Source organism: Dendrobates tinctorius, unplaced genomic scaffold (genome assembly GCF_039654945.1).
Source record: "Dendrobates tinctorius isolate UK_male_01 unplaced genomic scaffold, ASM3965494v1 ptg000214l, whole genome shotgun sequence".
In the NCBI taxonomy this organism is placed as follows: domain Eukaryota; kingdom Metazoa; phylum Chordata; class Amphibia; order Anura; family Dendrobatidae; genus Dendrobates; species Dendrobates tinctorius.
Window position 1 is genome coordinate 10,860,402 of NW_027361881.1, and position 26,446 is coordinate 10,886,847.

Genomic DNA, 26,446 nt, shown 5'->3' on the forward strand with positions numbered 1-26,446 from the left:
GTTGTAACTGCTATACAATAGACTTCATCTTCATTCTGCACAGACTTGTTATAGGCACCGAAAAAAAAAATGAAGAAAATTAAAAAATTGTTCTCTGGTGCACCCCATCGGTCTTGGTTGGTATTACAGCGCTGTACGTCCATGTGACTGCAGTGGTGATGCTCATATGTACGGCACAAGACGATTGATTCTAGTGGTCACATGGATTGATGGCAGGTCATCGTCAGGAAAATCAGCAAAGACCAATGGGGATCACTAGAACGATCGTTTCCACTTGATCATGTTTTATGTTTTTCCAACCCCTTTAAGACAGCGAAAAAATGATCAGATGTAACTTTAAGGATTCTTCCATTTTAGACAAGAAGAAAGGAGATAAATGTGTACTAGATGTAGGTCCCACCTCTGTCTGCGGTGATGGGAGTCCTTCAACCCCGTCCTACCGGCCGCTTTACATAGAGAGGGCGGTGCACCGGGGTGGATCTCTCTTACATTCTATGGGAAGGGCCAAAATCAGAGTAGTGACGTTTTTTTTATAGACATTTATGGAACATTTTATCTAGGGGTCTGTGCACACATTAGCGATTTGCTGCAGAAAATTTCTGCATAAAATAGATGTGTTTTTTATGTGTTTTTTGATACAGATTTTTTTTTTCCCGCTCATTAGTCTGGGTGAAATCTGTAGCAAAAAACGCTGAGAAAATTGGCGTAAATCTGCACCAAATCCGCAGATCACAAATAAGCACCGAGTGCGCGAGGCTTCAGGATTCTATACTCCTCGCTGCATCAGGAATCCCTTCAGGTTTTGTGTGAAATCTGCACGGAAAAACAATGTAAAAGAAATGCAACAACTGCAGTGTGTGCACAGGTCCTAAGATGGGAATATCCCTTTAAAGGGGTTGGCCATTACCCGGGCAACCCCCTTTTTTAAATTAAGTACTTCTACTTCTAAAATAACAGCCTCCTGTACTGATGTCGACAAAGGGTCTCGCCATGTCCCGTGAGCCCTGCAGCCAGTCAGAAGACACTATTGGCTATGGCTCTCTCTTGCTTCTTTTGCTTGTCTAATATTCACCCAAGGGAAGTAAGAAAGTGTCAGCCAAATAGCGGGGACTGAGAGCAGCATGATGTATGGTGCAGAGACCCTGATTCCAGCCATGTATTACTTCCATTTATCTTTTAAAGGGATCCTAACACCAGGTTTTCACCACCTAATCTGAGAGCAGCATGATGTAGGGGCAGAGATACTGATTCCAGTGATGTGTCACTTAGTGGGCTACTTACGGCAGCTTTGATAAAATCCCATTTTTTTCTGCTGTAGTGCTCTGAATGATGAGCTCTGTATAACTCCGCCCACACCATTGATTGCCAGCTTTCTGTGTACACTGGGCTGCCAATCAGGCTTAGGGGCATGGTTGGACAACATGGCAGCAGCTTTACTAGTCCTCTAGGGTAATCTGTAGCTTTTATAAAAACTGCAGCAAGCAACCCAGCAAGTAGCATATCCATGGAATTAGGAGCTCTGCCCCTACATCATGCGCCTGTCAGATTAAAACCTGGAGATAGATAAAAAACAATTAGACAAGAGTTTGTTGGAATGATTTTAATGATCTACACAAATGCAGATTTCCACGATATTTCTAATATGGTCATGGTGGGGAACCTAAAAAAGTAGCCAACCCCAGGAGGACCAAGTACAAGCTTAGTTAACCAGTAAAGAGCCAGCTGGGCAAAGTTAAGGTTCTGTGCACCAAGGATTACCAAAAACCCCAAAAAGTAGCCAACCCCAGGAGGACCAAGTACAAGCATAGTTAGTCAGTAGAGAGCCAGCTGGCCAAAGTTAAGGTCCGGTGCACCAAGGATTACCAAAAACCCAAAAAGTAGCCAACCCCAGGAGGACCAAGTACAAGCTTAGTTAGTCAGTAGAGAGCCAGCTGGCCAAAGTTAAGGTCCGATGCACCAAGGACTACCAAAAACCCCAAAAAGTAGCCAACCCCAGGAGGGCCAAGTACAAGCTTAGTTAGTCAGTAGAGAGCCAGCTGGGCAAAGTTAAGGTCCGGTGCACCAAGGATTACCAAAACCCCCCAAAAGTAGCCAACCCCAGGAGGACCAAGTTTGGTGCTTCAAGGATTCCGCCCAACGTGGGATCCTCGATTTCCCCATCCAGACGAGGTTGGGTGTAATAATGAGTCAATATTCGGAAAGGTCTTTTGTATCAGTCCTGGGTCTTGTATCTATATAACTTGATACTTTTAGCGTCTTCCATTGTAGCAACCACAGGTGGATAAAAGTCTTATCTCCACCGACGACTTGTTAATTCGACACCGACTGGAGAACCGGTAATCCTCCGCCTTCTCAGATGGCTTCTCGAGCCATGTATTTGTATCCGGCAAACACTTCAGTCTTTGCAGAAGGTTACACGGATCCTGTTAACACTCGTCAGCCGCTTCTACAGTGAGAAAGTGGTGGTCCTCAGGGGTCGAGTGAAGAGGAGAGAACCAGAAGGCAGTGATGAACACATTGACAGCTGTGATAATTAAGATTAGCCCGGTCACAATGTTATTCAGCAGGTGGACTCTACGAGAGGAAATGAAGGCAGATCAATGATCAAAGGCAACGCGCCGGCACACAACTCGCTCTAGCCTCTAATTGTAATGATAACGTAGCCCCCCGAGACGGGCCTGCAAACCATCAAGCCTAAAAGTTGGCAGTTTAGCAGTTCGGGAGATAAATTAGTTTATTTTCCATTTTCTGTAGAGGTTTAGAAAGCATCTAAAGACCAGAAGAAAAGGGGAATCGTAGGGAACATCACCTGTATTCGACATTGGGCTGAGACCACCCAAGGGGACGTATATGGACATGATAGGAGCCAGTGGGAGAACCCTACGGGAATGTGCTATATTGGGGTTAGGTCAAGGTCTGGGGACAGCGACCCCTAGGGGAGATATATCATTTTATCTGTGGGCACCACTGTACTGGGAAACTGCAAAGAAGCCTCCGTCAGCCCCAGTCATAAGGTGAGAACATATCTTAGCAATATCACATTATATCATGGGAAAACCCTTTAATTGTATGATGTTAATAAAGAAGAGTCTGTTCCTTTCCCCCCAAAACAGCGCCAATCTTGAGCACAGGTGATGTGCGGTACTGCAGCTCAGCCCCGCTCTGTAATCAGTATGTACAGCATAAGGCCTCATTCACATATCAGATTTTATAGCGCAAGGACGAGTTTCATCCAATTTTCTCATACGTGGAGAAGTTCGTGAAAATTGGACGTGTGAATGAGGCCTTAATTGCCATTGTGAACCATTAAAATGCACCAATCGCATGCATCTATTTTTTTTTTATTACCTTACAATTATTTTTGAGATTTAATATTGATGATTTACACTCAAGATACAATTTGATTGAGAGTTAGACTCCAGGAAAAAAAGCAACAGAGATCCAGCTCTGCTGCAGTACCAGGAATGGCCACTACTGGATGAATGGTGCTGTGACGATAAACAACGAGAGGCATGACCCGAACCTTGCCGATCATCCGATCCATATTAAAGTGTATTTCATATTTTATTGTCTACAGTATAAAACTGATTTACAGTCTGATCGTGAGTTCACAAACACTTATTAAAAGGGGAAAAGGAAGAAAAAGTAAAAAAAAAAAGAAACCAAGAGATTTATCCTGACGTCCGAGGCTTTATCCTTTCTAATCCACCCCGGACGGTCAATGAATTAAACCATTATCCTGATATACGACGGCGAGATGTCCCATTGCAAACAAATGTATCGTCTCGTGCCGGAGAGAAGGTCGGGACTGGATAATTACTTGTCAATGTTATTGGGGCCGATAGTCCGGATACTAAGAGGCGGCCATTACTCTTCCGGGGATATTTTATCTAATTGTCCATTGCTCGGTGATAAGGACCTTTATATACAAATATTTTATCACTTTGGATTTTACCTTTCTCCCCGACTGCAAATAATAATGAGAGAAGCCCCGTCCTGGCGCAGCAAATCTTCCCCCAGTCTAATCTTTTCTTTGGCAAGCTTTCCATTCGCTGTTCGAAGAAATCTACTAAATATTTCTAAGTATCTGTAAATCTGGCGGCTGTTAACGTCGGGCAGACTGTGGCGCCCCGCTGGGAGGACGCGCGCGCCCATTTGCTTCGAGATTCAGACTTAATTCTTTGTTAGCAAAGTGACCGTATCCACTTGTTGAATCCCTTTAAGTAATGATTAATGAGAGCTTCATCGAGTCAGGGTCTCGCCGCCACCCCGGATTATTCTAGAACGCAGAGGATTCAGGCCTCCAAAGGCTTCGTATTACCGGCCATTACGGATCTCGGGCTTGTGCACAGATGGGTGGGCTGGAGAGATCGCCGGCTGATTTAAAAGGGAGCGCTGATTATAATGCCAGGCGAGGACACGGGGGTTGTGATCCGATCTGTGCAATTGTGCTAGTACGTTAGAGTAAGATATACACGTACAGATCCAGGACTTGCATCGTATTGTGTGGGCTCATTGCTGGATGTGTAAGCCCCTTCCTCTATGTATCACCTGTTATAAAGAGGATGACTTAGCTATTGAGATGAGCAGCCGGCCAGCCCCCTCCTCTATGTATCACCTGCTATAAAGAGGATGACTTAGCTATTGAGATGAGCAGCCGGCCAGCCCCTTCCTGTATGTATCACCTGTTTTAAAGAGGATGACTTAGCTATTGAGATGAGCAGCCGGCCAGCCCCCTCCTCTATGTATCACCTGCTATAAAGAGGATGACTTAGCTATTGAGATGAGCAGCCGGCCAGCCCCCTCCTCTATGTATCACCTGTTATAAAGAGGATGACTTAGCTATTGAGATGAGCAGCCGGCCAGCCCCCTCCTCTATGTATCACCTGTTATAAAGAGGATGACTTAGCTATTGAGATGAGCAGCCGGCCAGCCCCCTCCTCTATGTATCACCTGCTATAAAGAGGATGACTTAGCTATTGAGATGAGCAGCCGGCCAGCCCCCTCCTCTATGTATCACCTGCTATAAAGAGGATGACTTAGCTATTGAGATGAGCAGCCGGCCAGCCCCTTCCTGTATGTATCACCTGTTTTAAAGAGGATGACTTAGCTATTGAGATGAGCAGCCGGCCAGCCCCCTCCTCTATGTATCACCTGCTATAAAGAGGATGACTTAGCTATTGAGATGAGCAGCCGGCCAGCCCCCTCCTCTATGTATCACCTGTTATAAAGAGGATGACTTAGCTATTGAGATGAGCAGCCGGCCAGCCCCCTCCTCTATGTATCACCTGTTATAAAGAGGATGACTTAGCTATTGAGATGAGCAGCCGGCCAGCCCCCTCCTCTATGTATCACCTGTTTTTAAGAGGATGACTTAGCTATTGAGATAAGCAGCCGGCCAGCCCCCTCCTCTATCTCTGTATCACCTGCTATAAAGAGGATGACTTAGCTATTGAGATGAGCAGCCGGCCAGCCCCTTCCTCTATGTATCACCTGTTATAAAGAGGATGACTTAGCTATTGAGATGAGCAGCCGGCCAGCCCCCTCCTCTATGTATCACCTGTTATAAAGAGGATGACTTAGCTATTGAGATGAGCAGCCGGCCAGCCCCCTCCTCTATGTATCACCTGTTATAAAGAGGATGACTTAGCTATTGAGATGAGCAGCCGGCCAGCCCCCTCCTCTATGTATCACCTGTTTTTAAGAGGATGACTTAGCTATTGAGATAAGCAGCCGGCCAGCCCCCTCCTCTATCTCTGTATCACCTGCTATAAAGAGGATGACTTAGCTATTGAGATGAGCAGCCGGCCAGCCCCTTCCTCTATGTATCACCTGTTATAAAGAGGATGACTTAGCTATTGAGATGAGCAGCCGGCCAGCCCCCTCCTCTATGTATCACCTGTTATAAAGAGGATGACTTAGCTATTGAGATGAGCAGCCGGCCAGCCCCCTCCTCTATGTATCACCTGTTATAAAGAGGATGACTTAGCTATTGAGATGAGCAGCCGGCCAGCCCCCTCCTCTATGTATCACCTGTTTTAAAGAGGATGACTTAGCTATTGAGATGAGCAGCCGGCCAGCCCCCTCCTCTATGTATCACCTGTTTTAAAGAGGATGACTTGGCTATTGAGATGAGCAGCCGGCCAGCCCCTTCCTGTATGTATCACCTGTTATAAAGAGCATGACTTAGCTATTGAGATGAGCAGCCGGCCAGCCCCCTCCTCTATGTATCACCTGTTTTTAAGAGGATGACTTAGCTATTGAGATAAGCAGCCGGCCAGCCCCCTCCTCTATCTCTGTATCACCTGCTATAAAGAGGATGACTTAGCTATTGAGATGAGCAGCCGGCCAGCCCCTTCCTCTATGTATCACCTGTTATAAAGAGGATGACTTAGCTATTGAGATGAGCAGCCGGCCAGCCCACTCCTCTTTATATCACCTGTTTTAAAGAGGATGACTTGGCTATTGAGATGAGCAGCCGGCCAGCCCCTTCCTGTATGTATCACCTGTTATAAAGAGGATGACTTAGCTATTGAGATGAGCAGCCGGCCAACCCCCTCCTCTATGTATCACCTGTTATAATGAGGATGACCTAGCTATTGAGATGAGCAGCCGGCCAGCCCCCTCCTCTATGTATCACCTGTTATAATGAGGATGACTTGGCTATTGAGATGAGCAGCTGGCCAGTCCCCTCCTCTATGTATCACCTGTTATAAAGAGGATGACTTAGCTATTGAGATAAGCAGCTGGCCAGCCCCCTCCTCTATGTATCACCTGTTATAAAGAGCATGACTTGGCTATTGAGATGAGCAGCTGGCCAGCCCCCTCCTCTATCTATGTATCACCTGTTATAAAGAGCATGACTAGCTATTGAGATGAGCAGCCGGCCAGCCCCCTCCTCTATCTATGTATCACCTGTTATAAAGAGCATGACTAGCTATTGAGATGAGCAGCCAGCCAGCCCCCTCCTCTATCTATGTATCACCTCTTATAAAGAGCATGACTTAGCTATTGAGATGAGCAGCCGGCCAGCCCCCTCCTCTATGTATCACCTGTTATAAAGAGCATGAGTTAGCTATTGAGGTGAGCAGCTGGCCAGCCCCCTCCTCTATGTATCACCTGTTATAAAGAGGATGACTTCGCTATAGAGATGAGCAGCCGGCCAGCCCCCTCTTCTATGTATCACCTGTTATAAAGAGCATGACTTAGCTATTGAGAGGAGCAGCCGGCCAGCCCCCTCCTCTATGTATCACCTGTTATAAAGAGGATGACTTAGCTATAGAGGTGAGCAGCCGGCCAGCCCCCTCCTCTATGTATCGCCTGTTATAAAGAGGATAACTTCGCTATAGAGATGAGCAGCCGGCCAGCCCCCTCCTCTATGTATCACCTGTTATAAAGAGCATGACTTAGCTATAGAGATGAGCAGCCGGCCAGCCCCCTCCTCTATGTATCACCTGTTATATAGAGGATGACTTCGCTATAGAGATGAGCAGCCGGCCAGCCCCGTTAGACATTTCTTGGGTCACGTGCCGACACAGGACACTCTGTTTTGTTTCAATCGAAAAACAAGAAGCGGAGTCACTAAATCTCAGAACTGGAGCCGATCTCCTAAGGTTGTGGCATTTTCAAAGTTTGTTAAAAAGTTGTATAAATTAAAGGGGTTGTCACTTTTTTTTGTTCCAAACATCCCAGCATGGTGAAAAAAAAGAAACCATGTTCATCTGTTAATTCTGTTGCGTATGCCGGTCCCCGAGTCTTCTCTTCCAGTGGGGACATCATGTGACCACTGCAGCCAATCAGCGAAGGATGTATCATTGGCTGCAGATGTCACATGATGTTCCGACCGGAAGAGAAGTCTTGAACCCTAAACCTAGTACTAAGAGGGAAAGGCAGATGAGTTAAATATTTATTTTCATTTTTTTATTATTTGGGACATCTGGTACTAATAGAACTGGACAACCCCTTTAAGTATATATTTTATTAACTAGACAATTCCTTTAAGAAGCGACTCAAGCACAATGAATGGGTCCAGAATGTAGTGAGTGTTGGTGCAGCGCTCCGTTCTTCCTCTAGGGGCGCTGTGTGGGTTGGAGATCCTCCCAATCCAGGCGTTATATGGGAAGTAGTATCCTCATCCCTGAGGCTCCGATGGGAGTTGGGCTCCGTTTTCAGATTTCTATACTAGTTCTTACTAGTCAGTGGCATAAGAATATTCATTATGGCCGCTCTCGTGGCTGCACACTACTGACATAACTAATCAGGACAGGTCTTGTCCGGGAGGGCCACTGCCACCGCCTGCGTCTTAGACCCACATTTATTTATGCAAATTACTCTCATTAAGTTTTCTACTGGACGAATTATATGTAAATGAGATGACCAGTCAGACGCTTCTCGGCTTCATAAATGGTTCTTATGATGGCGGAGCAGAGCCCCTGGGTCCCACGATTAACCCCTTCATCAGCCGGCGGCGACGATCCTTATTTCTGCTTTGAGATGAGAGTACAGCGACAAGTTATTAAATAAATGTTACATATATCGTTCGTGTGAGCCACAGGTTACTCCAATGTGCTCGTCGTCCGCGGGGATCTTGCAGATAATCACAGACAGAGGAGATGACACAGATGAATAGACACCGGGATACCAGCAGACATGTTTAGCAGCTCCTTGCGCAATGTCGAGTTGCTTCCTGTGCTTGCGCAGTGTCAAGCGGCTCCTCGTGCTTTCGCATTGTCGTGCGGCTCCCCGCGCTTGCACAATGTCGAGTAGCTCCCCGCACTTAAATAATGTCGAGTATCTCCCCACGCTTGCACAGTGTCGAGTATCTCCTATGGCATGCGCAGTGTCGAGTAGCTCCCCGTGCTTGCACAATGTCGGTCGAGTGGCTCCCTGCGCTTGCACAATGTCAAGTAGCTCCCCGCACATGCACAATGTCGAGTAGCTCCCTGTGCATGCGCAGTGTTGAGTAGCTCCCCGTACATGCGCAGTGTTGAGTAGCTCCCCGTGCATGCGCAGTGTCAAGTAGCTCCCCGTGCTTGCGCAGTGTCGAGTGGCTCCCTGCACTTGCACAATGTCGAGTAGCTCCCCACGCATGCGCAGTGTCGAGTAGCTCCCCGCACTTACATAATGTCGAGTAGCTCCCCGCGCTTGCACAGTGTCGAGTAGCTCCCCGCACATGCGCAGTGTCGAGTAGCTCCCCGCACATGCGCAGTGTCGAGTAGCTCCCCGCACATGCGCAGTGTCGAGTAGCTCCCCGCACATGCGCAGTGTCGAGTAGCTCCCCGCACATGCGCAGTGTCGAGTAGCTCCCCGCACATGCGCAGTGTCGAGTAGCTCCCCGCACATGCGCAGTGTCGAGTAGCTCCCCGCACATGCGCAGTGTCGAGTAGCTCCCCGCACATGCGCAGTGTCGAGTAGCTCCCCGCACATGCGCAGTGTCGAGTGGCTCCCCGCACATGCGCAGTGTCGAGTGGCTCCCCGCACATGCGCAGTGTCGAGTGGCTCCCCGCACATGCGCAGTGTCGAGTGGCTCCCCGCACTTGCACAATGTCGAGTAGCTCCCCGCGCTTGTACAATGTCGAGTAGCTCCCCGCGCTTGCGCAGTGTCGAGTAGCTCCCCGTGCTTGCGCAGTGTCGAGTAGCTCCCCGTGCTTGCGCAGTGTCGAGTAGCTCCTCGTGATTGCGCAGTGTCGAGTAGCTCCTCGTGATTGCGCAGTGTCGAGTGGCTCCCCGCACTTGTACAATGTCGAGCGTCTCCCCGCACTTGCATATTGTTGAGTAGCTCCCCGCACTTGCGCAATGTCAAGCGGCTCCCCGCACATGCACACTGACAAGCGCAGTCACACAGCCCGTGACTCGCAGCGGCTCTGGCGCATGTGCACACAGTCAATAAAGCTGGGTACATGCATCCAGATTCAGTGTGCATGCGCAGGGAGACGCTCGTCATGGTTTCCTTTAATTAGTAGTGACAAGGATAGACGGTATGTATATATACTTTTTTGTACATTTTTTTTATTATATTTGATTTTTTTCAAGTGGACAATTCTTATTAAAAAGTTAATATAAGCTCCAATAAGACTGTGTTCAAACGTTGCGTTTTTTATTCAAATTTTCAGCTGCGTTTTACAGTATAGGCAGAAGCTGTGAGGTCTCAGAAATCTCATGCACATGTTGTTTTTTTCCTGACTGAATTGGAAAACTGCAGCCTGTCACGTCTTTCAGCATTTCTGCAGCGTTTTTTTTTCACCCATAGAAAGTAATGAGTAAGTGAAAAAATGCAGCAACAAAGCTCAGGTGTCAGGTTTAATGCACTAAACTTTATCAGCATGCACAACATACAAAAAAGCAGCAAAAAAAAAACCTCAGCAAAAATGCAGTAAAACCTGCCTTCTGTAAGCATCTTCTTTACTGTGAAGAGAGCTGGTCTCGCCAGCACAAAAAAACGCGGCAAAAATGCAACGTGTGAACATAACCTTACAGTATAGTGTCTGCAGCCCACCAGGTTTGTCTTAGAAGGGTCCCCTTCAATCACTTGCAGCATGGATCTCTGCACAGATCACCTGCGATCTATGAACTATCCTGGCAGGAGGTTTTCTTTTTCCCTGCAGCGCCTCCACAGGGGAAGTGAAATATTACATATTTCCTATTAAAATTCTTTCATGGAGACGCAGGGTCCCCCAGAAAGGGGGACCCGCTCTATTAACCCCTCTCCATGAGTATTTGTAGCCCTCACTGGTAGAAGACGGCACGGGGCGATGGCGGAGGACACGGAGGGTGTGGTGTCAGTATATACATAATGATGTTTCTACAGTGAATCTCCTTTTAATTGCCGCCCGTTCTCTGCTGTCGGACGCCATCTGTCCAGCCGCTCGGTTTTCCATGGCGAGATGGTCCCCTCTGTACGATGCCAAACGCCGCAGCATAAGTTAATGAATAAATAAACAATTACTAAGAAATTGTCAGGGCTGATCCGTCAGAGGCTCCTTAGCGGAAAAGCCAATGCATTTCTATCAGGCGTCGCACAGATCTGTCTGTTCTGTATGATGGTGCCTAATGTGGCGGCGAGTGGGGGGGGATATTCCCGCGCTGTCTGTTATTATAGAGAATGGATATTATTACTGACACATTCACACGTCAGGAGTCAGAGATCCGGTGTGACGGGAGCTGGGGCCACTCCGGACTCCTCAGGGTCGACTGGTGCACTAATAATAGTAGAACAAGTCACCAGAAGACAATGATGCGGCCGATCTGAGGAATGGGAAAGTCAGGAAGGAGGAAAGGTCTCAAACTGAAGGAGGAGGAGGAAGAAAGGTCTCACACTGCCGGAGATGGAAGAAAAGGTCTCACACTGCCAGCGATGGAGGACAGATCTAACACTGCCAGAGATGGAGGAAAGGTCTCACACTGCCGGAGATGGAGGAAAGGTCTCAAACTGAAGGAGGAGGAGGAAGAAAGGTCTCACACTGCCAGCGATGGAGGACAGATCTAACACTGCCAGAGATGGAGGAAAGGTCTCTCACTGCCAGAGATGGAGGAAAGGTCTCACACTGCCGGAGATGTAGGAAAGGTCTCACACTGCCGGAGTTGGAGGAAAGGTCTCACACTACCAGAGATGGAGGAAAGGGCTCGCACTGCCGGAGTTGGAGGAAAGGTCTCACACTGCCGGAGATGGAGGAAAGGTCTGACACTGCCGGAGATGTAGAAAAGGTCTCACACTGCCGGAGATGTAGGAAAGGTCTGACACTGCCGGAGATGTAGGAAAGGTCTCACACTGCCGGAGATGGAGGAAAGGTCTCACACTGCCGGAGATGGAGGAAAGGTCTCACACTGCCGGAGTTGGAGGAAAGGTCTAACACTACCAGAGATGGAGGAAAGGTCTCACACTGCCGGAGATGGAGGAAAGGTCTCACACTGCCGGAGTTGGAGGAAAGGTCTCACACTGCTTGAGATGGAGGAAAGGGCTCGCACTGCTTGAGATGGAGGAAAGGGCTTGCACTGCTGGAGATGTAGGAAAGGTCTTACACTGCCAGAGATGTAGGAAAGGTCTCACACTACCAGAGATGGAGGAAAGGTCTGACACTGCCGGAGATGGAGGAAAGGTCTGACACTGCCGGAGATGGAGGAAAGGTCTGACACTGCCGGAGATGTAGAAAAGGTCTCACACTGCCGGAGATGTAGGAAAGGTCTGACACTGCAGGAGATGGAGGAAAGGTCTCACACTGCCGGAGATGTAGGAAAGGTCTCACACTGCCGGAGATGTAGGAAAGGTCTCACACTGCCGGAGATGGAGGAAAGGTCTCACACTGCCGGAGATGGAGGAAAGGTCTCACACTGCCGGAGTTGGAGGAAAGGTCTAACACTACCAGAGATGGAGGAAAGGTCTCACACTGCCGGAGATGGAGGAAAGGTCTCACACTGCCGGAGTTGGAGGAAAGGTCTCACACTGCTTGAGATGGAGGAAAGGGCTCGCACTGCTTGATATGGAGGAAAGGGCTCGCACTGCTGGAGATGTAGGAAAGGTCTTACACTGCCAGAGATGTAGGAAAGGTCTCACACTACCAGAGATGGAGGAAAGGTCTGACACTGCCGGAGATGGAGGAAAGGTCTGACACTGCCGGAGATGGAGGAAAGGTCTGACACTGCCGGAGATGTAGAAAAGGTCTCACACTGCCGGAGATGTAGGAAAGGTCTGACACTGCAGGAGATGGAGGAAAGGTCTCACACTGCCGGAGATGTAGGAAAGGTCTGACACTGCCGGAGATGTAGGAAAGGTCTGACACTGCAGGAGATGTAGGAAAGGTCTCACACTGCCGGAGATGTAGGAAAGGTCTCACACTGCCGGAGTTGGAGGAAAGGTCTCACACTGCCGGAGATGGAGGAAAGGTCTCACACTGCCGGAGTTGGAGGAAAGGTCTCACACTACCAGAGATGGAGGAAAGGTCTCACACTGCCGGAGATGGAGGAAAGGTCTCACACTGCCGGAGATGGAGGAAAGGTCTCACACTGCCGGAGATGGAGGAAAGGTCTCACACTGCCGGAGATGGAGGAAAGGTCTCACACTGCCGGAGATGGAGGAAAGGTCTCACACTGCCGGAGATGGAGGAAAGGTCTCACACTGCCGGATTTGGAGGAAAGGTCTCACACTACCAGAGATGGAGGAAAGGTCTCACACTGCCGGAGATGGAGGAAAGGTCTCACACTGCCGGAGATGGAGGAAAGGTCTCACACTGCCAGAGATAGAGGAAAGGTCTCACACTGCCGGAGATGGAGGAAAGGTCTCACACTGCCGGAGATGGAGGAAAGGTCTCACACTGCCGGAGATGGAGGAAAGGTCTCACACTGCCGGAGATGGAGGAAAGGTCTCGCACTGCTTGAGATGGAGGAAAGGGCTCGCACTGCTGGAGATGTAGGAAAGGTCTTACACTGCCAGAGATGTAGGAAAGGTCTCACACTACCAGAGATGGAGGAAAGGTCATACACTGCTTGAGATGGAGGAAAGGTCTCACACTGCTAGAAATGGAGGAAAGGTCTCACACATCAAGAGATGGAAGAAAAGGTCTCACACTGGCGGAGATGGAGGAAAGGTCTCACACTGGCGGAGATGGTGGAAAGGTCTCATACTGCCTGAGATGGGGGAACTCCACAAAATACCAGCAGCCAACAGCACATCAGGAAAAATATTAGAATGCACGTTCAAAGTCCATAGACCCAATTGGACAAAAGAAACTCAAATAAGAAAAAAGAACAGCATCCAAACCGGAGGAAAGGTCTCACACTGGCGGAGATGGAGGAAAGGTCTCACACTGGCGGAGATGGAGGAAAGGTCTCACACTGGCGGAGATGGAGGAAAGGTCTCACACTGGCGGAGATGGAGGAAAGGTCTCACACTGGCGGAAATGGAGGAAAGGTCTCACACTGCCGGAGATGGAGGAAAGGTCTCACACTGCCGGAGATGGAGGAAAGGTCTCACACTACCAGAGATGGAGGAAAGGTCTCACACTACCAGAGATGGAGGAAAGGTCATACACTGCTTGAGATGGAGGAAAGGGCTCGCACTGCCGGAGATGTAGGAAAGGTCTTACACTGCCGGAGATGTAGGAAAGGTCTTACACTGCCGGAGATGTAGGAAAGGTCTCACACTGCCGGAGATGGAGGAAAGGTCTCACAGTGCCGGAGATGGAGAAAAGGTCTCACACTGCCGGAGATGGAGGAAAGGTCTCACACTACCAGAGATGGAGGAAAGGTCATTGTTATGATTGAGTCACCGTAGGAGGCAAAAATAGAAATGCTAGCTAAGTCCAGAAAACCAGAGAAGTTGGCAGCTATCGGATTGCAGACCCCTGAACCTATCAACACAACTAGCAGTAGCCGTGGGGGGCTCCTACGATGCCCTAGGCCCCTCGATCACAGCCGGAGAACTACATAGCCTAAAGACAGAAAGGGAAATCTAAACTGCCCCAGAGTAGACCCCAAAGTAAAAGGCAGCCCCCCACATATAATGACGGTGAAGCAAGAAGAAAGAACAAAACACAGACAGAAAGATAGACTGAGCAAAGATGGGGCCCGCGCTAGCTTAGATAGGAAAGGACAGGAAGGCTGCTGTCTGCAATCCGTGAAAAACCCTATGAAAATAAGAGCCAACAAACTGACAGTAAAAAAGGCCCTGAAGACGCTAGGCTTCAAAAAAGCTATGTCAGTACTCAGGAATATTCTGAAGACAGAGCAACAGGCAAAAGGAGATTCAGCTCACCCCAGCAGGGAATGGCAGAATCCAGAAAAGCAAGGAAAACAAAACACTAATGCAAAAAAGCAAAGCAGAAATCTTAGCTTTAGATGAGCAGGAATCAGACTGGTTTCCTAGAAGTCCACAGAGAAATCACCCGCAGGCCACAAGGGCGTCAGCAGCCTTATATCCAGTCATTAACTCCACTCAGCCAATCATCATCATCAGCCCCAGGTGTTTGACAATCAGGCTCACTACCTTTCTTCACCAGAAGAGGGAGTTCCTCGGGCCTCAGTAATGAAGGGGAAAATGAACTCACAACAGGTCATACACTGCTTGAGATGGAGGAAAGGGCTCGCACTGCCGGAGATATAGGAAAGGTCATACACTGCTTGAGATGGAGGAAAGGGCTCGCACTGCCGGAGATGTAGGAAAGGTCTTACACTGCCGGAGATGTAGGAAAGGTCTCACAGTGCCGGAGATGGAGGAAAGGTCTCACACTGCCGGAGATGGAGGAAAGATCTCACACTTCCAGAGATGGATGAAAAGATCTCACATTGGCGGAGATGGAGGAAAGGTCTCGCACTGCCGGAGATGGAAGAAAAGGTCTCACACTGGCAGAGATGGAAGAAAAGGTCTCACACTGGCAGAGATGGAGGAAAGGTCTTTGTGCCGGAGATGGAGGAAAGGTCTCACACTGCTGGAGATGGAGGAAAGGTCTCACACTGCCGGAGATGGAGGAAAGGTCTCACACTGCCGGAGATGGAGGAAAGGTCTCACACTGCCGGAGATGTAAGAAAGGTCATACACTGCTTGAGATGGAGGAAAGGTCTCACACTGCTAGAAATGGAGGAAAGGTCTCACACATCAAGAGATGGAAGAAAAGGTCTCACACTGGCGGAGATGGAGGAAAGGTCTCACACTGGCGGAGATGGTGGAAAGGTCTCATACTGCCGGAGATGGAGGAACTCCACAAAATACCAGCAGCCAACAGCACATCAGGAAAAATATTAGAATGCACGTTCAAAGTCCATAGACCCAATTGGACAAAAGAAATTCAAATAAGAAAAAAGAACAGCATCCAAACCGGAGGAAAGGTCTCACACTGGCGGAGATGGAGGAAAGGTCTCACACTGGTGGAGATGGAGGAAAGGTCTCACACTGGCGGAGATGGAGGAAAGGTCTCACACTGGCGGAGATGGAGGAAAGGTCTCACACTGGCGGAGATGGAGGAAAGGTCTCACACTGCCAGAGATGGAGGAAAGGTCTCACACTGCCGGAGATGGAGGAAAGGTCTCACACTGCCGGAGATGTAGGAAAGGTCTCTCACTGCCGGAGATGTAGGAAAGATCTCACACTACCAGAGATGGAGGAAAGGTCATACACTGCTTGAGATGGAGGAAAGGGCTCGCACTGCTGGAGATGTAGGAAAGGTCTTACACTGCCGGAGATGTAGGAAAGGTCTCACACTACCAGAGATGGAGGAAAGGTCATACACTGCTTGAGATGGAGGAAAGGGCTTGCACTGCCGGAGATGTAGGAAAGGTCTCACACTGCCGGAGATGGAGGAAAGGTCTCACACTGCCGGAGATGGAGGAAAGGTCTCACACTGCTTGAGATGGAGGAAAGGGCTCGCACTGCCGGAGATGTAGGAAAGGTCTGACACTGCCGGAGATGTAGGAAAGGTCTGACACTGCCGGAGATGTAGGAAAGGTCTGACACTGCCGGAGATGGAGGAAAGGTCTGACACTGCCGGAGATGGAGGAAAGGTCTGACACTGCCGGAGATGTAGGAAAAGTCTGACACTGCCGGAGATGTAGGAAAGGTCTCACACTGCCGGAGATGGAGGAAAGGTCTCACACTGCCGGAGATGGAGGAAAGGTCTCACACTGCCGGAGATGGAGGAAAGGTCTCACACTACCAGAGATGGAGGAAAGGTCATACACTGCTTGAGATGGAGGAAAGCACTCACACTGCCCAAGATGAAGGAAAGGTCTCACACTGCCCAAGATGAAGGAAAGGTCTCACACTGCCCAAGATGAAGGAAAGGTCTCACACTGCCCAAGATGAAGGAAAGGTCTCACACTACCCAAGATGAAGGAAAGGTCCCACACTGCTGGAGAAGGAAAGGTATGACACTGCCGGAGATGGAAGAAAAGGTCTCACACTGCCGGAGATTGAGGAAAGGTCTCACACTGCCGGAGATGGAGGAAAGGTCTCACAACCCCTCTATATCTTCACTCTGTATAGAGTATAAAATGCAGTGCACCCCTCTATAGTTGTGGCCAAATGTATTGACACCCCTGCAATTTTGTCAGATAATACTCAGTTTCTTCCTGAAAATGATTGGAAACACAAATTCTTTGGTATTATTATCTTCACTTAATTTGTCTTAAATGAAAAACACAAAAGTGAAGCAAAAAGCAAAACATTGATCATTTCACACAAAACTCCAAAAATGGGCCAGACAAAAGTATTGGCACCCTCAGCCTAATACTTGGTTGCACGACCTTTAGCCAAAATAACTGCGACCAACCGCTTCCGGTAACCATCAATGAGTTTCTTACAATGCTCTGCTGGAATTTTAGACCATTCTTCTTTGGCAAATTGCTCCAGGTCCCTGATATTAGAAGGGTGCCTTCTCCAAACTGCCATTTTTAGATCTCTCCACAGGTGTTCTATGGGATTCAGGTCTGGACTCATTGCTGGCCACCTTAGAAGTCTCCAGTGCTTTCTCTCAAACCATTTTCTAGTGCTTTTTGAAGTGTGTTTTGGGTCATTGTTCTGCTGGAAGACCCATGACCTCTGAGGGAGACCCAGCTTTCTCACACTGGGCCCTACATTATGCTGCAAAATTTGTTGGTAGTCTTCAGACTTCATAATGCCATGCACACGGTCAAGCAGTCCAGTGCCAGAGGCAGCAAAGCAACCCCAAAACATCAGGGAACCTTCGCCATGTTTGACTGTAGGGACCGTGTTTTTTTTCTTTGAATGCCTCTTTTTTTTTCTCCTGTAAACTCTATGTTGATGCCTTTGCCCAAAAAGCTCTACTTTTGTCTCATCTGACCAGAGAACATTCTTCCAAAACGTTTTAGGCTTTTTCAGGTAGGTTTTGGCAAACTCCAGCCTGGCTTTTTTATGTCTCGGGGTAAGAAGTGGGGTCTTCCTGGGTCTCCTACCATACAGTCCCTTTTCATTCAGACGCCGACAGATAGTACGGGTTGACACTGTTGTACCCTCGGACTGCAGGGCAGCTGGAACTTGTTTGGATGTTAGTCGAGGTTCTTTTTCCAACACCCGCACAATCTTGCGTTGAAATCTCTTGTCAATTTTTCTTTTCCGTCCACATCTAGGGAGGTTAGCCACAGTGCCATGGGCTTTAAACTTCTTGATGACGGTAGACACAGGAACATTCTGGTCTTTGGAGATGGACTTGTAGCCTTGAGATTACGCATGCTTCCTCACAATTTGGTTTCTCAAGTCCTTTGGTCTTCTTTCTTTTCTCCATGCTCAATGTGGTACACACAAGGACACAGGACAGAGGTTGAGTCAACTTTAATCCATGTCAACTGGCTGCAAGTGTGATTTAGTTATTGCCAACACCTGTTAGGTGCCACAGGTAAGTTACAGGTGCTGTTAATTACACAAATTAGTGAAGCATCACATGATTTTTCGAACAGTGCCAATACTTTTGTCCACCCTCTTTTTTATGTTTGGTGTGGAATTATATCCAATTTGGCTTTAGGACAATTCTTTTTGTGTTTTTTCATTTAAGACAAATTAAATGAAGATAATAATACCAAAGAATTTGTGTTTGCAATCATTTTCAGGAAGAAACTGAGTATTATCTGACAGAATTGCAGGGGTGTCAATACTTTTGGCCACAACTGTATATCCTCACCCTCTATAGAGTATATAATGCAGTGAGACATGGAAAACAATGGGAGAAATGGCAAACGATGAAAGAAATGTGAAACAATGGCGGACTTGGCAAACAACCGCAGATATGTCAAACAATGGGATAAATATGAACCAATGAGAAAAATGGAAACCAGCGGGAGACATGGCAAACAGCGGGAGACGTGGCAAACAGCGGGAGACGTGGCAAACAGCGGGAGACGTGGCAAACAGCGGGAGACGTGGCAGACAGCGGGAGACGTGGCAGACAGCGGCAGACAGCGGCAGACAGTGGCAGACAGCGGCAGACAGTGGCAGACAGCGGGAGACGTGGCAGACAGCGGGAGACGTGGCAGACAGCGGGAGACGTGGCAGACAGCGGGAGACGTGGCAGACAGCGGGAGACGTGGCAGACAGCGGGAGACGTGGCAGACAGCGGGAGACGTGGCAGACAGCGGGAGACGTGGCAGACAGCGGGAGACGTGGCAGACAGCGGGAGACGTGGCAGACAGCGGGAGACGTGGCAGACAGCGGGAGACGTGGCAGACAGCGGGAGACGTGGCAGACGTGGCAGACAGCGGGAGACGCGGGAGACGCGGCAGACAGCGGCAGACGCGGCAGACAGCGGCAGACAGCGGCAGACAGCGGCAGACAGCGGCAGACAGCGGCAGACGCGGCAGACAGTGGCAGACGCGGCAGACAGCGGCAGACAGCGGCAGACAGTGGCAGACAGCGGCAGACAGCGGGAGACGTGGCAGACAGCGGGAGACGTGGCAGACATGAGTGGGTGGCACCTGTCACATCTGATGACACCTGAAAATAAAGTCGTTCTTCTGAAGAAGCGGCCTTGGTACCGTCAGATGATTGCACATTGTTAGACTTGTCACAGACGGCCTTGTGATTGATGTTCTAATTGGCTGCCGGCACTTGTAATTGGTTAATGAGGTTGGTGCGAGGCTGTAATTGGGATTTCTATATATAGGTGATTGTGGCGTTGCTGCGTCCTGATGACCGGGAAATCTTGTGGTTCATTTAGATTCCAGGATAGGAGAGGTGCAATTAAATGGCCTCTGCAGCAATGTTTATGGGGAATTGGAATCTTCTCCGGAAAATTCATTGTAAAATTCTTCCAGACGCTCGAAAAAAGTCACAGAGAGAAAAATACAGAAAACGGCAAAAGGAGAGCGACCGTCCGATATCCAGAGCCGCCATGAATCGTCACCTCTCACACGTCGCTCAGAGCAGGTTACAGGTCGCCTATAATGCCGATATTCCAGGGGAAAGTGCTCAGACGTTCCCAACAATGCCATGCATGAGGGTCTTCAATCACACCCTCAGGGTACAGGATAAGGACGCTGACACTCGGGGTACAGGACGCTGACACTCGGGGTACAGGATAAGGACACTGACACTCGGGGTACAGGATAATGACACTGACACTCGGGGTACAGGATAATGACGCTGACACTCGGGGTACAGGATAATGACGCTGACACTCGGGGTACAGGATGAAGACGCTGACACTCGGGGTACAGGATAAGGACGCTGACACTCGGGGTACAGGACGCTGACACTCGGGGTACAGGATAAGGACACTGACACTCGGGGTACAGGATAATGACACTGACACTCGGGGTACAGGATAATGACGCTGACACTCGGGGTACAGGATAATGACGCTGACACTCGGGGTACAGGATGAAGACGCTGACACTCGGGGTACAGGATAAGGACGCTGACACTCGGGGTACAGGATAAGGACGCTGACACTCGGGGTACAGGATAAGGACGATGACACTCGGGGTACAGGATAATGACGCTGACACTCGGGGTACAGGATAATGACGTGACACTCGGCGTACAGGATAATGATGCTGACTCTCGGGGTACAGGATGAAGACACTGACACTCGGGGTACAGGATAAGGACGATGACACTCTGGGTACAGGATAATGACGCTGACACTCGGGGTACAGGATAATGACGCTGACACTCGGGGTACAGGATAATGACGCTGACACTCGGGGTACAGGATAATGACGCTGACACTCGGGGTACAGGATAATGACGCTGACACTCGGGGTACAGGATAATGACGCTGACGCTCGGGGTACAGGATAATGACGCTGACACTCGGGGTACAGGATAATGACGCTGACACTCTGGGTACAGGATAATGACGCTGACACTCTGGGTACAGGATAATGACGCTGACACTCTGGGTACAGGATAATGACGCTGACACTCGGGGTACAGGATAATGACGCTGACGCTCTGGGTACAGGATAATGACGCTGACACTCTGGGTACAGGATAATGACGCTGACGCTCGGGGTACAGGATAATGACGCTGACACTCTGGGTACAGGATAATGACGCTGACACTCGGGGTACAGGATAATGACGCTGACGCTCTGGGTACAGGATAATGACGCTGACACTCGGGGTACAGGACAATGACAGTGACACTAGAGGTGCAGAAAACAACATTTGGGGTCACACTGGAGAATCCGGGGGCAGTGATGCCCACCATATGAGAGGCTTGTGCTGATGATGTAGAGGAGAATCACTATCTCAGTGAACCACACATGGTACAGGGAAGGATAGAATTGTATTTTCTGTCTCCGCCTCATCCCTGAGCTATGGGGGGTGAAGGAGAGTCATGGATCTGTCAGTCTGCACTCTTATTAGCCCCCTGTTGTGAAGAGACGTGACAAAGCACCTAGCGGGGGCTTCACTGATCACCAGAAGAACTGTGCAAGCAAATCTAGCACTGAGCCTAGTAACAGCACTGCATGGCGGCACCTTATATCAGCTAACATGACTTGTACTCTTAATTCAATTATACACAGAGAAAAGTGTTTATCATCTATCTAGTATCTATCTATTATCTTTCATCTATCTAGTACCTATCTATTATCTTTCTATCTATTTATCTATCATCTATCTATTATCCATCTGTTATCTATCTATATTTTATCTATTATCTATCTATTATCCATCTGTTATCTATCTATTATCTATCTATCTATTATCTATTATCCATCTATCATCTATCTATCATCTATCTATCTATTATCTATCTGTCGTGAAGTCACGGTGTCCCTTCGTACCTGTCACTCAGCCGCTGCTCGGGGTCGTCACATTCTATGTTCTTGGATCCCTTGTAGATGAGAAGAGCGGCCACAATCAGCTGCAGGAGAACCGAGATGCACTGTAACGAAGCAATGACAGGCAGATGACTCGAGGACCCCTCTGTATGCAGGGTGGGCACCATCATGAGAGACAAAGTGTGAGGCTTAAATGGGGCCACTGCAAGTCGCAACCTGGGAAAGTTCCCAAACCTTACCCCATAAATCAGACAACAGCTCTCTACTCCATTGGTCAATATGGGGATGACCTGCAATACCAGACACAGCCTAGATAAAAGGGTGGCGCTGTGTATAGTCTCATACCACTCCTACCACTTGAGTTTTCTGGAGCAGCTCTCCCCTTTCATCACTTTAAATTCTCTTCATTGTCCTTTATCTCTAAGGTCTCCTTCACACGTCTGTTTTTCATGACCGTATGCGGTCCGTTTTTTAAGGACTGCAAATATGGACACATGCACACCCATTGTATTCAATGGTGGTGCGCACATGTCAGGTATTTTACATGTGTACATGTGGAAAACCTGCAGACATGTTCGTTTTTTATCAGCAGCATGGGCAGCAAAACGACCCGCACTCTGATGACACATGGATGACATCTGTGTGTCATCAGTGTGACACGTACCGAGGCCTGGGAAGAAGCGGTACAGTTTGCGCTGTTCCCAGGCGTTGGCTGCTGGAAGCAGCTCTCATCATTGTCGCTTGGTCTCCCTGTGATCAGCGTGATCAGGCGACAATGATGGGAGATGTATTCAGCACCCGATGTGTACATCCTGTGTAAAATTAAGAATTAATTAAAAAATGGCCTGGGCTCCCATGTAATTTTCATAACCAGCAGAGGGAAAGCTGACAGCTGGGAGCTGATGCTAGTCTGGGAAAGGGGAGAATATCTTATAAGGTTCACAGGCTATTAATCACAGCTCTTTGCTTAGCCTTTACTCCTTAGTTTATGGGAACCCCAGAAAAAAATGATGTAGGGTCCCCCTATAATTTCTAATCAGCAAAGGCTAAGCAGACAGCTGTGGGCTGATATTACTAGCCTGGGAAGGGGCCGGGGATATTGGCCCCCTCCTTGACTACCAACATCAGCCCTCAGTGGCCCCAGAAATGAGGCTTCCAAAAGATGCACCAAATCTGGGGCATAGCCTCGCTCTTTCCACTTGCCCTGGTGTGGTAGCAAGGAGGATAATAGGGTTGGGGTTGATGTCAGGTTTGTTTTGTCATCTGACATCAAGCCCAGGGGTTAGTAATGGAGAGGCCCCATTACTAACCCCATAGTTATACTTTAAGAAAGACACAGCAAGTCCTTTAATTGAAATATACACTCCACACCCTCTTTTTTTCCTATTTCTGTAAAAATGAAAATAATAAGACACCATATTTCTCACTTGTCCTACAATAATCCATTTGTCCCATGCCGTGATCCATCTCTGCTTCATCTGAATGTTTTGCTGAACAGTGACATGATGCGACCGCTCAGCCATGAATCCAGGAGATACCGAGCTGAACGTCAGAGCTCAGCTTCATTGACCTGCAATGACATTATTGAAGTTACCGCTGGGCACTGCCAGCTGTTCCCACGCTCAGTTCACTGTAAGCCAGCCAATGACCTGCGGTAACTTTCATGACGTCACCTCTAGCACCATGAGAAATTTCACACACACAATGAGATGCCCGTTGGAACTGCAGCTTCAGTGACTGACAGTAGCATCAATGATGTCACCGCAGGTCAATGAAGCTCTGACGCTCAGCGTCTACTGGATGCCAGACTGAGCGGTCGCATCATGCCACCATTCAGCAAGGCATCCAGATGAAGCAGAGACGGATTACGTCATGGGACAATTGGATTATCTAGTATATACAAAAGAAGTTGCACTCTGTCGTGCTAAAGCATATAGACATGGAATATATGAAATATGAATAGCAATACTGCTCTGGATAATAAGAAAAAAAATTGAAACGCTTAGCTCATAATTTGACCAATTCATGCATGCCCAGCAACCAACGACAAGGCTTTAGAGCGAGGGTTCTAGCAGTTTGAGACCTTGTTGTTGGTTGCTGGGCAGGCATGAATTGGCCAAATTATGTGCTAAGCGTCTAATTTTTTTTAAATTATCCAGAGCAGTATTGCTATTCATATTTCATATATTCCATGTCTACATGCATTAGCATGACACAGTGCAACTTCTTTTGTATATAGTATAAGGAGGTGGCTGCTCCTAGTATGCACCTATTCACATTAGCTTGGAAGTGCCAGTCAGTCTTTTGTTATTTATTATTACACTTGGATTATCGTCGGACAGGGGAGGAATATGGCGTTTTTTTATTTTTAATTTTACACTAACAAATATGTAAATATGTAAAAGAGGGTGGGGTGTGTATTATCAAATAAAGGAGTTTGTTTCAATTAAAGGAATTTATTCTGGCTGTGTATTTTTAATAATATGACTATGGGTTTAGTATTGGGGTGTCTTATAGACGCCTCTCCATTACTAACCCCTGAACTTGATGTCAGCAGCCATAAAACAGCTGACATCAACCTCAATCCTATTACCCCAATTGCCACCGCACCAGGGTAAATAGGAGCGAGGATAAGCGTCAGACTTGGTGCAACTTATTGATTCACTATTTCTGAGGATGCTGATGCAATTAGCCTGGGAGGGGTCCTCCTCTGACTAGTTCCCCTAGGTGTCTTGCACCGCTGCATCACAGTCTCTTTACTCACACAGCCGTACACAGTCCAGCATATCCTCCGGATCGCAGCCGGGCACCATATCCACCTGTTTTGCAATCATGACACACGCCATTCTTCTTTCGGCACAGAACATCCACCTCTCATTCACCTCCAGGGACAGGACTGTCCACATCCGAGACCAGTCACTTTGGACGACTTGCATTTGTGTGTACACCGCGGGTTGCCAGGCCTCACTGTAGCCCTGACACACCTGAGACTCACTAAGCCCTCACTCAGTCCTACTCTGATCTCACTAACTCTTTCCTGCAGGGCTTTTATCACAGAAACCTGTGGCTTTTAGCCACATAGAAAACCTGGATCCGGAATGGAACAGACTGCAACACTATTATACTGCAATCTGGTTCAAACACAACATCCAGAGCAGGTTTTCCCTACCTCTGTCTTGGACACTAAGGCTACTTTCACACATCAGGTTTTCGGCGTCAGGCGCGATCCGGCGTCGTGCCGGAACGCCGGATCCGGCAAATGTTTCTGAAAACCGGATGTGACGGATCCGGTTTTCTGCCGGATCCGTCTTTTTCTGGACAGACAAAACCGGATCCGTCTCATCCGGTTCATCCGTTTTTCTATCCGTTTTTTCGACGGATTACGCCGGATCCGGTTTTTAAAATTGACCCTTGTGGCCTTCCGAACGGGATTGGCTACTGGAAAACTATATATAGCGTGTTCCTACAGCCCTTCTTTGACAGGTTGTAGAGGAGAAAGTGCAGGTTGGAGAGAAGAGCAAGTTACTGGCGAAGATGGATGTTGTGATTGGAAATATTTTGAAGAATTTGGCGGATTTTACAGCGGAGGCGAATCGTTTGAGGGTGATTGTTCTGGAGAAGGAGAGAGCGAGACAGCAGCGCATCAGGCATCGTAGACGACGTTTGTGGATCCACCCCATCACAGCCAAGAGAATGACGCGTGGGGTCTATTCTACACTCTGCATGGACCTTCGACGAAACCCGGATAAATTTTTTGGATATGTTCAGATGAAAATGGAGAATTTTGATTACTTGGTGGAGCGCATTGCACACCTCATAAGAAAAGCGGACACCTATTGCCGCTTCTCTGTTTCACCCGCAGAGCGTCTGATGGTGACTTTAAGGTAAGCCACATTTATTGGATGTGATTGCATCAGAGCACACTTTCACTGCAATCTTGTTGGTGGTAGTTTGTATCTCCAAGTGTTATAGCTCAGTTTTGGTATGTAATGCTGTGATTTAAAACTAATTTATTGTTTTTTAATTCACCACAGATTTCTTGCAACTGGAGAATCCCTTTCGTCACTGCATTTCCAGTACAGACTCGGGATTTCCACCATATCTGGAATAGTGAAGCACACATGCCGTGCACTGTGGGACTCCTTAGCTGAAGAGTTTTTACCAGAGCCCACAACAGAGAGGTGGATTGAAATTGCTGACAAGTTTCAACAGATATGTCAGTTTCCAAACTGCTTGGGCGCTGTGGACGGGAAACATATCCGCATTGTAAAGCCAGCTGGATCGGGATCGGAATATTTCAATTACAAGAAATATTTTTCAATTGTCCTCATGGCCATCGCTGACGCGGAATACAAATTTATTGCGGTTGATATTGGGGCCTATGGCCGCTCCAATGACTCTCAAGTTTTCAAACTGTCTGCCATGGGGCGTAAACTGTATGGAAACACCTTCCAGTTCCCACCACCTAGACCGCTGCCGCAAACATCTGGTCCACCTATGCCATTTGTCTGTGTAGGGGATGAAGCCTTCCAGCTGTCAGAACACCTTTTGAAACCGTACTCTAGCAGAGGATTGACAAGACCAAAACGCATTTTTAATTACCGCCTCACAAGAGCAAGAAGAATGGTTGAATGTACCTTTGGTATTCTGACAGCCAAATGGCGGGTCCTATTGACTGCGATCAACCTCAAGACAGAAACTGTGGACGAGGTGATCAAAG

General features: G+C 48.3%; 1 protein-coding gene across 1 annotated transcript in view; it reads right to left on the bottom strand.

Moving 5' to 3' along the window:
* Positions 1-1,594: 1,594 nt before the first annotated feature.
* The window catches only part of LOC141058679 (ninjurin-2-like), a 61,335-nt gene continuing 36,483 nt past the window's right edge, over positions 1,595-26,446 (bottom strand). Inside the window, exons 3-4 of the mRNA XM_073554861.1 lie at positions 21,730-21,830; positions 1,595-2,574 (exon numbers count right to left, since the gene is read on the bottom strand). Coding sequence (XP_073410962.1) covers positions 2,427-2,574; positions 21,730-21,830 — 249 coding nt within the window. The 3' untranslated portion in view covers positions 1,595-2,426. The remainder of the gene's footprint in view (positions 2,575-21,729; positions 21,831-26,446) is intronic.